This window comes from Salarias fasciatus, chromosome 20 (genome assembly GCF_902148845.1).
Source record: "Salarias fasciatus chromosome 20, fSalaFa1.1, whole genome shotgun sequence".
NCBI lineage: Eukaryota > Metazoa > Chordata > Actinopteri > Blenniiformes > Blenniidae > Salarias > Salarias fasciatus.
This window is the reverse complement of record NC_043764.1, coordinates 33,847,338-33,863,571: the sequence shown is the minus strand read 5'-3', so window position 1 is coordinate 33,863,571 and position 16,234 is coordinate 33,847,338. Positions and strand designations below refer to the sequence as shown.

Here is a 16,234-nt window from a genome sequence, read left to right as displayed (position 1 = left end):
CTGTGACCAGTCGCCATCGGGTGTCGGGCTTATCATCCTGCTCATCGAGCAAGATCTTCACGAGCGCTGCTTTGCCTGCCTCGGCTGACAGCATCACTGCCAGTGGCCTTCCTGCCTGCCAGCCGCGCTCTGCCGCTTGAGGTAACCCAGCAGAGAGCAGCCTTTATGGGCGCTGTCTCACCGGCTCCCGCGCATGCAGCAGCAGCAGCGGCATCCCCGTGTGTAAGGAGTCCACGCAACGCGACGGCACCTTCTCCAACTTCTCTAGACCATCGTGAGACGGGTTAGTTTGCCCTACTCATGATGTGTTGTTGCAGTCCTCCTGCCTGAGACCCCTGCGAGCACCTCGCGGGGCTCTTCACCTCCACCGCTCAACGCACTGGCTTTGCGCTTCTGCCTCCGAGCCGGCGCAGCATGACTTAGCTCTCGGGCTAGCAACCCAGTCAAAGACTCGGTCCAGGACTGCGGTGCTGTGTCCCGCCGTGCCACTGTTCCAGGCCTACGGGCGGCGTGTCTGGGATGCCCCGCTCACCGCCAAGAGGATGGTGAGGGTTGTGTTACATCGCTAAGGAGCAGCTATCCTCCCCTCTTCCCGCGCTTGTATGACTAAGCATACCAAGCTCGGCGGGGCTCTTTCCCTCCCTTCTCTCGCTACGTGATATAGCAGAGAATGGCGAGCGGAGTGCGCGCAAAGCAGCCCGGACACACGGCGCTATCACCGGCTCTTACTCCACGCGCTCGCCGCGCTGCTGCCGTGTAAGCGGGACGCAGCAGCGAGCTTGGCCACTGGCTCTCCCTCCGAGCGTGATGCACAAATGGAGCGCTGTCGAGGTCCTGCACGGTGCCTCGCAACGCTCCAAACTACTTTCCGCTGGCTCCCGCCTGTGTTAAGCACAGCGAGGCGTCAGAGCGGTGGAGCCACGCCGGCCGGGTCCCCGCTGATGAGCGCCCCGCCCCGGTAGCATCACCATGGTCGGCGGCCCGAGAAATTTTGGGACCACACCGCCGGGTTCGTCCCCAACAAACCGCTGGTCCGCGGCCCCGAAGCGGCTGCCCGAGCTCTTTCATGGGACACCCCCTCAACAGCCCTTTTCGCCGGGGTCCCCGTCGTCCCCCGAGGCCGGGAGGATGGGTGGGCTGTCCCCTCAGGCCGTGGTACAGCCACTCACGCTCCGCTTCAGACGTGGCGTGCTATGTTGGGACCGCTTTCTCCCTGGTTGTCCAGGACGCTGAGAAGCGGCTATGCCCTGCAGTTCGCCTGTCGCCCGCCTCTCTTCAATGGGATTCTTCGTACGCGGCTCGCATGCCCTGCCGGGGCGGCCGCTCTCGAAGCAGAAGTGTCCCCGCTCCTCCGCCGGGGCGCAGTAACGGAGCTCAGCGCTTATGACGCGCACTCGGGTTTTTATTCCCCCTACTTCTTGGTTCCCAAGAAGAGCGGAGGCATGACACCCATTCTGGACCTGCAGGTCCTAAACACTCACATAGCTACCAGGACGTTCCGTATACTGATGGTCAAACACTTCCTGGAGAGCTCCTGCAGTTCTTGGTGAACCGGGACAAGAGCATGCTCACCCCAGCTCAGCACACGGCTTACCTGGGTTTGGAGCTGGACATGCTCTCTATGAGGGCCCGCCTCTCTGCGGACAGGCGAGCCTCCCTCCTCTCAGCCCTGAGGTCTGCAGTGACCACACCTCTGGTCAGGGTCCGTTTGGTCAGGACCGTCCTGGGTTTTTAATGGCCGCGGCCCACCCAGTGGTACCTGGGTGGGCCTTCAACACGTGCACAGGCTGCAACGGCGGTGTGCATGCCTCCACTGCTTGGGGAAGCGGGACGGATGCAGAAAGGTCTCGATCCCTCCCGGGGCACGTCAGGATCTCCTTTTCTGGATGGATCCTGCTGTCCTATGCAAGGAGTCCCCCTGGGCTGCGTATTGCATCACGTCGAGGTGTTCACGGATGCATCTCTCGCAGGATGGGGAGGCACCCTAGACCACCACGTGGTGGGCGGTTTCTGGGATTCCATGGAGTTCCTCCAGGCCCTGCTGGACGGCTGCCGCGCTGCATCCACACTGCAGTGTTTGCGTTGGCCATTACAGCAGGTTACGGCAGCTTCGGCCGCTTCTCTGCATGCAGTCACCCGTTGGTGAAGCATTTTCTGCGCGGCTACAGCCACCCCCCCAGGCATGTGGTCTTCCCGTGGGATCTCCACATTGCGCTGAAGGGTCTTAAGGGGCTCCCTTGAGCCTTTGGAGCAGGCGGAGGATCGCTTTCTCTCCTTCAAGGCCGCCATCTTGCGCCTTGTCGGTCCACCCATCCTTCATGGTGTTTAGCCAGGATGGGGGACTCGTGCATCTCTGGCCTAACCTGGCCTTTCATCCCAAGGTGGTCACTTCGGACTTCCGGTCGCGAGTGATCCGGGTCAGAACGCTTGGCTCCCTGCCTGGCTCGTCTGAGAACGACCCATGGCTGTGGTTGCTGTGCCCGGTTAGGGCCCTGCGTCTTTATGTCCAGCGCACAGCTGGCTTTCACACCATGGACCAGCTGTTTGTGAGGTTTGGTGCCCTCTCAGCTGACCTCTCAGCGTCTCGCCCACTGGGTGGGGAGCACTACTGCAGCTGCTTGTGAGGCACAGAATGTCTCGCTGCCAGCAGTGATTCGTGCTCATTCCACACAACGTGTGGCTGCCTCTGCATCCCTGTGCAGAGGTGTCACGGTGGGTGACATCTGCCAGGCTGCCTCCTGGGCCTCTGCGTCCACTTTTGTGCGTTCATATCTGTTGAATATGTGTACAGGCTCTGTGACCATGTCGGGTTCCGTGAGAACGCGAGTTCGGTCGCTTAACCGTTTCGGTCCTTTAGCCTTCCCGCCACGGACCAGGACGTTCCCCATCTGCCGCTTGGTTTTTGCCACGGTCTGCGGATGTTGTTGCAGTGGCGGCGCTTAGCGGGAACAGGAGTTCTGCCGCTTGCCGTATTGGATTCTCTAGCCGGCTGCCGCTTCCCTTGTGTGGGTCACGGACCAGGGGTTCCCCGCCTGCCGCTGTGGCTTGCCCCGGCCATCGTGTGTGTCTGTCGCTGTGGCGATGCTTGTTCACGTCGTGGGTGGCGCTTTGGCGCATGGATGCTCGCCTCGTTCTTTGGGAGTTCTGCGGCCGTTCTGAACGTACAGTTTGTTTACTTCCGTCTTACGCACCAATCCCGTCAGCAGGCCAGCTGGAGGTACATTGATTGACCTACGGCCATCGCCTGGGTGTGTGCCACTAGCGAAGCCCGTAGGCGGGCTCAGCACTTACGAAGTAGAATTAGAAGTTACGGGACGTAACTCCAGTTCTACGAGTAAGTGCGTGCCCGCCTACCTGCTGGCCCAGCTGTCTGCTTCCCTTACTTGGCTGATTCAGAAAAAGGGAGAATGGCTGCCTCCAGCTCGGGGTAAACCCTCGGGGGGCGTGGAGCTGCGCCATCAGGCGGCGGGGATTGGTGCGTTGAACTTTTGCTGTCTCAGTTGATTGGCTGCGTCAAGGGGAGTGCCACTAGCGAAGTCCGTAGGCGGGCTAAGCACTTACGAAGTAGAATAAAGAAAACAGTAAGGCAGACACAGTAAGATAATGGAAAACCTTAAATGTTGCAGGAAAGGAACAGGAAAAAAAGGGGTAGCAGCCTTACACTCAACAGAGAAAAAATAGCCTTTGAGGAGTGTAAGTGTAGACATAGACCTGGTGTAGTGTGGTCTATATGCTGAAAAAACTGCAAAAAGTGCCTTTATCGCATTTTCACAAATAGAATAAAAGTGTCACAAATCAGAGACTATGTTTTTATGAATCTACAGTCTGTGTAGAATAATTCAGTCCAGATTTGAAGAGTCTAGGTGCAGTGGTTCCTGACCTAGACCTGGTGTCATGTGGTATGGATGAGAAAAATACACTGAAATGTGCTTTTTTTGCATTTTCACAAATAGAATAAAAGTTTAACAAATCAGAGACTATGTTTTTATGAATCTGTAGTCTGTGTAGAATAACTCAGTCCAGATTTGAAGAGTCTAGGTGCAGTGGTTCCTGACCTAGACCTGGTGTAATGTGGTCTGGATGAGAAAAAAACACTGAAATGTGAATTTATCGCGTTTTCACAAATAGAATAAAAGTTTCACAAATCAGAGACTATGTTTTTATGAATCGACAGTCTCTTTACAATAACTCAGTCCAAATTTGAAGAGTCGAGGTGCAGTGGTTCTCGACCTAGACCTGGTGTCATGTGGTCTGGATGAGAAAAAAACAGTGAAATGTGCATTTATCGGATTTTCTCAAATAGAATAAAAGTTTCACAAATCAGAGACTATGTTTTTATGAATCTACAGTCTGTGTAGAATAATTCAGTCCAGATTTGAAGAGTCTAGGTGCAGTGGTTCCTGACCTAGACCTGGTGTAATGTGGTCTGGATGAGAAAAAACACTGAAATGTGCATTTTTTGCATTTTCACAAATAGAATAAAAGTTTCACAAATCAGAGACTATGTTTTTATGAATCTGTAGTCTGTCTAGAATAATTCAGTCCAGATTTGAAGAGTCTGGGTGCAGTGCGCTTTCATACTGCTCCACTTCATGTCTGCGCGCGCACCCTGAACTACGGAAGCTGCGGCAGACCAAGCCAGACGCTTGCGCGCTTTCAGCGACTACTTTTCTAAATAGCAAGCGTAGAAGAAGAAGTTCCGCTGTTTATATTCTGCTGTGAGTGACCGAGCTGTGGACAATCACAAAAGTGATTGGCTACTGTTTTAAAGCTTTGAGTTCGGTGTCCTGCTGAAAGGGCACAAGCGTGTTGCTTGGTCTGCCGCGGCTTCCGTAGTTCAGGGTGCGCGCAGACATGCAATGGAGAAGTATGAGAGCGCACTGTTTACGCTCTTAAAATATACTAAATGACCTCGTTAAGAATTAATTATGGACGTTACCCGCTCAGGACACTTGGATTACAGCGGACGAGCAGTATGAAGGAAAATGGACACGTTTTGTGGATTTTATGGACCTTTTTTTCTGTCGGGCTCTGTCGGTCCCTGTTTGTTGACTACGAAAGTCCCCAAACATCTCCAGCTGCATTTGAAACATCAAAAAAGTGCTCCAGAGTGTTTCTCAGCCTGAGGGTGAGTAGAAAATGAGGCCAAATCGTTTTTTGGGTGGAGTATTCCTTTAAGGTCCAAGGATTTATTTATTTTTTGGTTCAAATATATTTTATTGTTTTTCCTTAAACATAAAATCCAAACAAACACACCAACAGCAACAAAGAAACAAGCAAGTGCCACAAAATGTACATATGCAGAAGTCTCTGATATAATAGACCCTCCAGAAAAACACAAGCAAAAATTCTTGATTATGCGTACTTAAATCCCAGATTATGTGAGCTAAAATGCTTGATTATGCAAATGAATATGCGGGGTTTTTATGCCATTTTATGTGGTAAAATTGCAGACAGTTGTGAAGTATGCTGTGAAATATGCGACAGGATGCCAGATATGTAGGTTACCCATACACATTCACTCACTCACTCACGCACGCAGACACACACACACACACACACACACACACACACACACACACACACACACCACTAAATCACATTCATTTTATATTAGTCCGTTATTTATCTTAAATTGTTACTCACCAATGCTCATCAATGGAACACACGCACACACACTTTATCACAGGTTTTAGCAATTGTGGGTGTGTGTGCGCTCGCAATTGCTAAAACCTGTTATAAAGCTTTCAACACGGTGTTTCAAATGAACTGGTTTCCTTGTTAACTGGTGACTGACTTCCTTTAGCACTTCCTGCTGCTGCTGCTAGTAGCAGCAGGTGTTAAAATCAGACTCATTAAAGGTCTGAACGGCTTTTTGTCTGGTTTTTAACATCTATCAGCAACAAGGGACGTGAAAGAAACCCAGTCGCCAGTTAATATAGAACCTACGGAAGAGCATTAGGGCCACCCGCAAGAGAAGAAAAATTAGAAGGGGTAAAAAAAAATGTCATCATGAACTTCTAGAAAAAAGTCGAAATGTCGAGAATAAAGTCGTCATATAATGTCGAGAAAAAAGTTGAAATAGGATGTCGAGAATAAAGTGGAACTGTGAAGTCCTGCACCTGCTGCCAACAGCAGCAGCAGAGTTCTCCTGCCAGCTGATGTTTCATACTCCGAGGCCACGCCCCCTCACTGCAGGCTCATTCTCCAGCTACATCACCCCAATGGCGTTTCTGTGGAAGAATTGATGAAGGATTTATTATTGAAGCTTGCATTTGATTAGCAGATGAAGAACAGTGGAGTCCATCTCCTGGTTCAATTCGCAACTTCACCGTCCTCATTCAGGTACTGGTGATCAATTCATCTCTTGTCTGTGCATAAAATAAATAGAAATAAGCTCATTTTTGTTCTTCAAAAGCTGTAAAGGTTTATTTTTTTATGGCTGGAAGCAAGGCAGGGTTCTCAATGGTAAACAGATCAGAGGTGCAGATTTGACAGCAAGAGCTTCATCTGTTTTTCTGTTGTTCTTTTATTATTAAATATTTCACTTTTCCTCTATTAAGCAGTGATATTTGTCCCCAGATGTTTTTAAAAGTTTTTTTCCAGTCTATAAATAACATGTATTTTATTCTTACATTAATATAAAAATAATTTCTAATGTATTTCAGTTTCTACAAGACTTTTTGCTTCTGCTTTGACCATCAAATCATCAGAAATTAAGACGCCTTGTATTTTATTGATCCGTCTGTAGCTCCAGTAGCAGCTGAAGGAGAAGCTCTTTAATAGGCGAGGCACTGATAATTATTTTTATCATGATCTGTACATGCAAATGCACCACTACCAGATACATCCCCCAGCTCCACCTGCTCTGCCGGTCTGGTTCCAGGAGGAACCAGCACCTCCAGGACCAGAGAGAGACCGTCGGACCCGATCATCTCAGGCAGCCCGGCACAAGAAATGACTTTCTTTAGATTTCCAGACTCCTCCAGGACTGGAGCCTGGCAGGAGGGAATTATAGGGGCTGTATTAATTCACTTTAAAATAAAGAATTCAATAAAAATATTTTAAATACAGCAATCGATGTGAATTTCTGCCATGTCTTTTAAAGAACTTTAAATTAGAAATATATCTTTTTTTAAATTCGGGTTCATTATTTTTTGGAGAGATGTGAGGACTAAGTTGCATTTTTTTTTTCGGGGATATCTTGGCAATATATGATAAAGCCATTATGTTTGAAAACATCGTTATCAGAGTCATGAAATCCATCCTTTGAAAATGTGTTCACTTCAATCCTTAAATAAAATCAGTTTAAAACATGATCTGAGTCCAGAATAATTTTCAATGTTGGGTTGAACAGCAACATTAAAGTGATACTTAAACATTTTGGCAAATTGGCCCATTTAGGGCAATTCCCTAGTCATTTAGAACAGCATACTTACTTTTTTAGTGAGGGCGAGCTGTTGTTTATTCAGCGGTGGGTCTGAGGAGAGCTCCACGGCGGACATGATGGAAGTGGACGGTACAGCTGCTTCCCTCGTCAAACTCATCAAATACACAATCCAACAACCCCAAAACACTCGGATGGACACGTTATAATCCACACATTCACTACGCTGTGGAACACCAACAAATAATATTGTAGTGTTACGACACTGAAGCAAATACTGGGAACTACTTTTTCTTTTGAGATCACTACGCCCAGACGCCATGTTTAGTAAGTAGTTCCGTCTTAGCAATCTTCGCAAAAACAACTCAGTCTGGTACTTTTGCATTAATATTTCACAGCATAGTGAATGTGTGGATTATAACGTGTCCACCAAAGTGTTTGGGGTTGTTGGATTGTGTATTTGATGAGTTTGACGAGGGAAGCAGCTGTACCGTCCACTTCCATTATGTCCGCCGTGGAGCTCTCCTCAGAGCCACCGCTGAATAAACAACAGCTCGCCCTCACAAAAACAGTAAGTATGCTGTTCTAAATGACGAGGGAATTGCCCTAGATGGGCCAATTTGCCAAAATGTTGAAGTATCGCTTTAATGAAACTTGAATTTGAAACACATAAAGTTGGTACAAACTATGCTACCGCACACAGCTCTGCTCTGTCGTTCTCCTCACTGGATTTATCAAAGAGAATTGGGACATCGACTTTATTCTCAACATTTCGACTTTATACTCGACCTCCTATTTCAACTTTATTCTCGACATTATAGTTCGACTTTATTCTCGACATTTCGACTTTATTCTCAACATTCTATTTCCACTTTATTCTCAACATTATATGACGACTTTATTCTCGATATTTCAACTTTATTCTCAACATTTCGACTTTTTTCTCGAAGTTCATGATGACATTTTTTTTACCCCTTGTAAAAAAAAATTTCTCACGGGTGGCCCTAATGCTCTTCCGTAAGAACCAGTTCTTCCAAAACCCCGGCTCCTCTCCGGTTTCTGGACACTCCTCCTCCGCTAGCTAGCTGCTGCGTTCAGGTGACTGGAGCTGCTGCGGAAAACTGAAACTCCGTCATTCACATGAAGGCAGCGGTGACAGCTGGACTCAGGAGACACTCAGGAGACACTCAGGAGACACTCAGGAGACACTCAGGAGACACTCAGGAGACACGTGAAGGAAGCGTGGACAATTTGCACAAAGGAATGTTCTCAGACAGCTGTGAACCGGCTCTCGTCATTCACTTGAAAGAGTGCGTTCAAACGAATAACTCGTTCATTGAACGTCACAGCAAGACCATTTCTCGTTTTTTTCGCGGTAAATGTGAGATTATTGAATTCATGCGATCGCATAATCACGTTTTTCTGGAGGGTCTTATATACTACATAATCCACAACCTCCCAAGGAATAACTGCCTACAATTATGTATGCTGTGTTAGAGTTACCATAGCACCTGAATAAAAATGTACACACAGGAATGCTCAGTCCGTGACAGTTGACAGTGATGCAACAACTAAGCATCTCAAAAAGAACAAACGGAAGAACACTATACATTTTCAAAGGTCAAAAGATTAAAACAATTGAAGAAGCAACATACGAATAATAAAGAATCAATCGCCAATACTAGCCTCACAGCCCAAAATTTCATTTTAGAGTAGAGCGTTACTTTATTAATCCAAAACCAGGAAATTCTGCCAATTTTGCCAGTTGTCAGAGCTATTATCGACCATTCCCCTCAGGACAATACTTGTGTCCTAGATCTAAAGAAAACTGCCATTTTACACTTGAATCTGTATGTTACATATTTCTTTGGTGTTGACTCAAATATCAGTTTATGCCAGCCTATAACTGTAGAAGGCTTGTTGTCAATCAGTACATTTTTCCCTGCAGGAAATGTAAGACAGCTTTATTCGATCAGAGCCTTTAACGTGAGAACTGGGTCAGCCAAAGAGCAGAACCTGAGGATCGGGGTCAAGATGGACATCAAAAATCAAACTGAGTTTATCAGTAATTTTACACCAGTACTTCTCAATTTAAACACATGACCAGACAGACCCCACCTCCACGTGACACTTCCAGCACATTTCTTTCAAGCTCAGGTTCATCCTTTGTCTCAGCTAGGGGGTTATTTGTAAGCGATGCAATATTCTAAACTGGATCTCTCTGTTTCTGTTACATATAGAAATCTCTTTAACTAATTCCTAAATTTCTGGCCATGTTGTTTCATCCATTCTGAGATTGACATCATTACTCCACATCTGTTACAAATTGTCTGAAGTAATATCACTGGACAGATTAAAGCTGGTGTCCGGAGTTTCCGTTCGTTTCCAACGTATGAATCATTTTTCAACAGAACTTTAAATGTGTCAGTCTGGTTCGATACAATAATATAATATTAGCATAAAGCAATATAAAAATATATTTATGAGCCCCGCCTTCGTCTCATAGACCCCCATGTTATCCGAAAAAGCGCCAGTTAGCGTCAGCCAATAGATTTCGAGCTTCCGCATTCTCGTGCTGTCAATCAAAGTGTGGAGCAGCCAGAGAGCACGGCCGCTCGCCCAGCAGAGGAGAGTTAGCTCTGCAGCAGATATATCCACTGTCTGCTGAACATCCACCGGAAACAGCTCAACATGGAGGATGCTGCAGGACTCAGAGGCTCTCATTTTCACCTGACAGATAATTTGCGTTCATTATTAAAGGGGCGTGGCTTGGTCGCTCATGAAAGCAGAGGGAGGGGGAACCTCCAGATGTTGGATAAAAAAAAAAACCCTCTCTCTTTCAAAACTCCGGACACGAGCTTTAAGTTCCACATACCCCGAGCCAAGGACTGATTGCTGATAAGCAGACATTTTATCTTTGAAGCCTGATGATCAATGTCGATCCTGAAAGCCACTACGGATTTGGAAAAATGTGAAGCAATTTTGTGGCGCTAGGTTATGTCTCTTTCCAATTTCTGTAAATGGGAGCACTCCTCTACGGAGTACAATTCAAGATCAAGACCCCCCCATCTTTCCAAATTTTAAATCCACCATCCATGCTGACTGCTGCTAAATCAATGTTACCATGTATAGGAGCTGAAGAAGGCGGTTTGCCAAACTTGCAGAGTACTTTTGATTATTATATACTGAGACATTCTGCAAATAACAGACTAGGCACAGAGCTACCTGTGTTAAGTGTTTCCAGGTCTAGCCAAGTTGATCAGCATTAATCCAATCAGCTGTGTAGCAAACTGATAAAGTCTAACATTAGGACAGCAAAGTTGCCTTTTTCCACGAGCATCTGTAGCTTAGTTATCTTCCCAAGAATGTTTCCTACACATCATAAATAAAAAGCAAACAACAAATCACTTTTATCCTTACTGAGCTACTAATAGGCTCTATGCACAACTCAACCACTTCCTGAACTTCAGGAGGCTCCTTGTTTCCTGTCTTTCATGACAGGATGAGCTGATTAATACAGGTGTGTCTGAAGTTGTTCCAGAGGTCAGACACACCTGCATTAATCAGCTCGTCCTGTCATGAAAGACAGGAAACAAGGAGCCTCCTGAAGTTCAGGAAGTGGTGAAGTTGTGCATAGAGTCCATGATGACAGACTTCTAAATGGAAAGCTGATAATGAAGTGTTTCAAAGATCTATGTCAAACATCTCTTTCCAGTTAAAGAGATGTCATCTGTCAATGGTTTTCACTATATTTTCATGTTCTTATTTCATCTCCTCACTTAGTTTCCACTGTTGTCTCTTTCAGTCCCTCCGAAATCGATCTCTGTGATGGCGACCAACAGTCCAGCTCCGTTCAGCCGCTATAAGGCCCAGAACTTCACGTTGGTCTGCGTTGTTACTGGGGCAAAGCCAGCTCCTGTGGTGAGGCAGTCTTTTCACTGTATGTCACTGTTTTCTGTGTGAGGAGGTCAAACCTGTTCTCATTGGGGAAACAACTGTTATGTCTGAGTGACTATAGAAATGTATTCTGTTTTATTAGATGATTGCTGAAGAGCTTCAGATGTGAAAATAATATCCTCTTATCCTCTTAATATCCTCTTCCATCCCATTTTTATACATATGCACTTAATAATGCTGAGTCAAAACTCAAAGGAAAATTGTAGATGCACACACACACACACACACACACACACACTGATTTTATAGGGTATAGACTGACAAAATCCCAAACCAGGTATATTGGTGGTTTACACTGACACGCCTTCCCCTCAGTGCTAGAGCCTTGGGAGTAAGGCCAAAACACTGGAAAAAAGAAAGAAAGAAAAAAAAAAGGATCATTTCAGCTCTCCTGTCGGAGCTTCAGAGCCTGAGGTATTGCACTTTGACTTGGAGGTGGTTTATGTGGACTGCTGTGTTACAGTTTAAACTGACTGCTGTGTTATGGTTTACACTGTTATGGTTTATGGTTCACCATAAACCAGGTATGGTCAGTATCATACCTTGTTTATGGTGACTTTAAAGCAAGGGTGTCAGACTGAGTCCCTGAAGGTTCAGCATCGTACATGTTCCAGATGTTTCTCTGCTTCAGTACACCTGACTCTCATGTCGATATCCTCCTCAAACTTGCAAAAGAAAGCCCAATCAGAAGCCACTCATTGCAATCAGCAATGTCTTCAATTTCACCCCGACCGCCAGAGGTGATGCTGAAAGCACTGGAATGTTTCCTTCGTGCACGCGCAGTTCGAGTACAGGTCCTTCTCAAAAAGTTAGCATATTGTGATAAAGTTCAGTATTTTCTGTAATGTACTGATAAACATTAGACTTTCATATGTTAGATTCATTACACACAACTGAAGCAGTTCAAGCCTTTTGTTGTTTTAATATTGAGGATTTTGTCAAAAAGTAAAGAAAAACCAACAATCCCTATCTCAGAAAATTAGCATATTATGAAAAGGTTCTCTAAACGAGCTATTAACCTGATCATCTGAATCAATGAGTTAGCTCTAAAAACCTGCAGAAGATTCCTGAGGCCTTTAAAAACTCCCAGCCTGGTTCATTACTCAAAACCGCATCCTGGGTCAGACTGCCGACCGGACCGCTGTCCAGAAGGACATCATGGACGTCCTCAAGCCAGAGGGTGAGACACAGAAAGACCTGACCTGAGCCAACAGGCTGAGAGTGCTGTATCAAGGCCCCTCAGTGGGAAGGAACAAGTGTGGCAGAAACGCTGCACAACTAGAGGAGGAGACCAGACCCTGAGGAGGACTGTGGAGAAGGGCCGGTTCCAGACCTTGGGGGACCTGCGGAAGCAGGACTGAGTCTGAGTAGAACCATCCAGAGCCACCGTGCACAGGCGTGTGCAGGAAATGGGCTACAGGTGCTGCATTCCCCAGGTGAAGATCCTTCTGAACCAGAACCAGCAGCAGAAGCGCCTGACCCGCGTACAGGGAAGCAGACTGGACTGTTCAGTGGGCCAGAAGATTTTTTTCAGATGAAAGCAGATTCTGCAGGTCATTCGGAAACCAAGGTGCCAGAGTCTGGAGGAAGACTGGGGAGAAGGAATGCCAAAATGCCTGAAGCCCAGAGTCCAGTGTGTCCAGGCACAGTGTTTCATCAAGGGCAGGGTCAATGCAGCTCGCTATCAGGAGATTCTGGAGCACTTCATGCTGCATCTGCTGAAAAGCTTTAGTTTTCAGCAGGACCTGGCCCCTGCTCACAGCGCCACAACCACTGGGAAATGGTTTACTGACATGGTACTGCTGCCAGCTCTCCTGACCTGAACACAGAGAGGATCTGTGGGATACTGTGAAGAGGAAGTTGAGAGTCAGCAGACCCCCCACTGTGGATGAGCTTCAGGCTATGGAAGCATCCTGGGCCTCCAGAACCCTCCGCAGAGCCACCGGCTGATGCCTCCACGCCATGCTGCACTGAAGCATCATTTCTGCAAAAGGATTCCCCACCAAGTGTAACACCCTGGGTTATAAGTGCAGAAGTGCACATATAATTTCTAATAACCCTCGCAGAAATACTAAACACAATGCATTGTAATACTGTTCACTTATCCACAGATGTATTACTACATTAGCATCCTTTATTTTATGTTCACACATAGTGTAACATTTATTTTTTTATTTTAATAGGCTTTACATAGTGTATTAGTTTTCCCATAATTTACTAGTGCAAGTAAATGGGTCATTCCCTCCCCGCTTCCTATTTGCTGTCATTTGGTGCAATGCGGATGTGTAATGATTGTGATTGATTGTTGCCGGTTGGGGGCGGGGCTTGGGTGTGGTAACAGTGTGTTGCGTAGTCTGTTTTTTTTTTGGGTGAGAGCTGCCACTCCCGGAGCGAGCGGTGTGTTACGTTGTCCGCAGATGTTGCGCTTTGGAACCTGCTAAACTAACGGTATGTTGTTTGGCTAAACTTTGGTTACCTCTGGAACTTGTGGATCGTACTTTTGTGGGATCTCTGCTCTTGTGAACTGTTCGGTGGGTGCCGTGTTCCCACGAACCAACGTTTCCTCTGGCGCCGCTGCGGCCTGGATGTTTATTGATTGCTTCCACTCGCTGAGGACGTGGGTGGATGTTGTTTTCATTTGTTTCACTCGCTGAGGACATCGTGGGACTTTTTCTAGAGCCGTTTTTTTTGAGAGCTCTCTTTGTTTTGTGGATCCACTGATGGTGTGAATTATTTTCTGTTCACTTTTAAGCATTTTCAGCTGTGTCATTTTCTTCTCTTGTGTGTTTGATATTTGAAGTATTGATATTTGCAGTTTTCTGCATAGCTCCTGCTATTTTGTGTAGTTATAGCTAGAGGTCGACCGATAGGGGTTTTTTGGGGGCCGATGCCGATGCCTTCCAAATTTGGGCAGCCGATGCTGATATGCATAGCCGATTTTTCCAATTTGATATTTAGGCTGATTTTTTAATAAATATATATATATTTATCACATTTTTGTGAAATGCAGCAATTTCTGGGCAACTAAAAGAAATCTATTACAACAAGTCGTGTCCAGTCCTCTGAACATTTATTCAGCTTTCAAAACAATGAAATATTTTGTCTGAGTAAACACACAATGTAACAAGCAGTAGTAAACATTCACACTCTTCTTAAAGTGTCAAAGAAATCTAAACTTTAATGTAATTTGAACAAAAGCAGTCAGAAACAAGGCTGTAAAAAAAAAGCCATACATACAAATAAAAACATAACTCTGGTCATGCATTATGTGGAGGAATTTGCGGGTGGCTAATAAATGCTTCAGAAAAAGCCCCATGATTGATTATTTACTCTCGCCATTTCCTCCTATTTACTTTGTTCTGTTGTTAACTACAGTAGTGATGTGTTTTCACCAACACGGTTGAACACGCACAAGTAAAGTCAGCTCAGACCAGCTGACCTCTTACTGCTAAAACTTATCACAAAGTAGCATTTTAAGTTAACAATATGCAGGGTTTCTGCCAGACCTTTTCAGTCCGGGCGCCCTGCCCGCGATAAATTGTGCAGCGACCGGACAACGGAGAAAAAGAAGAAAAAAATAACTCTCCGACGGTCGAACACGACAGTTAGCAGCGTTAGCACCGCGGCACGACGCGCTCCCCGGCCAAACTGCTGTAAACACTGATAAGCTGCAGACTGGAGCCATAGAGCCACAAAAACATTGAAATGTTCAACAAATCCATTCTTCATTGCAGATGCAACAGATGCGGGTTTTTCCCACAGCTTGGATTCCACCGGGCACGCTCCGCTCTGACGTAACTGAATGCAGCAGCGTGCCACAGGGGTCCTTTCTTGAGCGGCAGCTTTAGCTGCCCGCACATGTGCCTGATCAAAAATTGCGTCATTTTATACAACGGATCAAAAATCGGCTTTTTAAAAGAAAATACGGCCGATGGCCGATGGAGAAAAATGTCCAAATATCGGCCTAACATATCGGCCGGCCAATAAATCGGTCGACCTCTAGTTATAGCCCTTGGTTCTTTTGCTGACCAGTTTAATAAATACTGGCTATTTGGAATGTACACATTTGTGTTCATTGTAACATATGTTTCAGGGTAGGGCTGCACGATTAACCGACACCTCATCGAATTTGAGGTTTTAACTCCTGCAGTAACCGACCGCACAGGGCTGAGGTTTTTCAAGGCATTTGAGTGACAGACCTATCCGCCAATGAAAACGTTCAAGTCTCTCGTTCCGGGCCACCGGCCAATCAGAAATTACAACAGGAAGCAAGTATGTATGCACTGCACCGCTGCAGCTAACTAGCGTCAGGTTGCTAACTACAAACCCTGCAGTGTGCTCTGCGGTGTCGTGAGGAGCAACAAGTTTTCAGTGCGACTCGATCACGGTGTGAAAATGACTGAGATGACAAGAGAAGAGGGAGCGGAGCCGCTGGTATTAAAAAAGAATCGTAGTTCAGTTGTTTGGACTTTGAGTTTGAAAAAAACGACGTGGAGCCAAATGTAGATTGTGTCGCTGTGCAGCAGCCAGATCCAGAGGAAACACGTCTAATAGACCTTTCCGAATATCCGGGCATTTCCGAGATTACCCACAATGCAAAGAACGTGATCTTAGCAGGATTGACAAAATACTGATTTCTTGTGCAGTTTTTGTCAACCTAGGTGACAGCATTGTGTACCAGGAGTAAAAAACACATTGATGCAACATTGTGCTGAAGAATTAACTCTGCTTGTTGAATTTACATCATTTAGGTTATTTGGGGAGGCATTCCGGTCTGTTGAAAATGTTTTTTTTTAATGTAATCGTAATAAAACAGAAAACTTCAAAATGTCTTTCTTTATTTACTCAGCACATCACAACATGACGAGTTAAACTGACACATAAACATGA

At 46.1% G+C, this 16,234-nt stretch overlaps 1 protein-coding gene across 1 annotated transcript in view; it reads left to right on the top strand.

The window, feature by feature from the left end:
• Positions 1 to 16,234, top strand: part of LOC115407489 (immunoglobulin superfamily member 21-like) — a 66,616-nt gene that overhangs the window by 25,451 nt on the left and 24,931 nt on the right. The window contains exon 5 of the mRNA XM_030117834.1: positions 11,193 to 11,308. Within this exon, the coding sequence (XP_029973694.1) occupies positions 11,193 to 11,308 (116 nt within the window). The remainder of the gene's footprint in view (positions 1 to 11,192; positions 11,309 to 16,234) is intronic.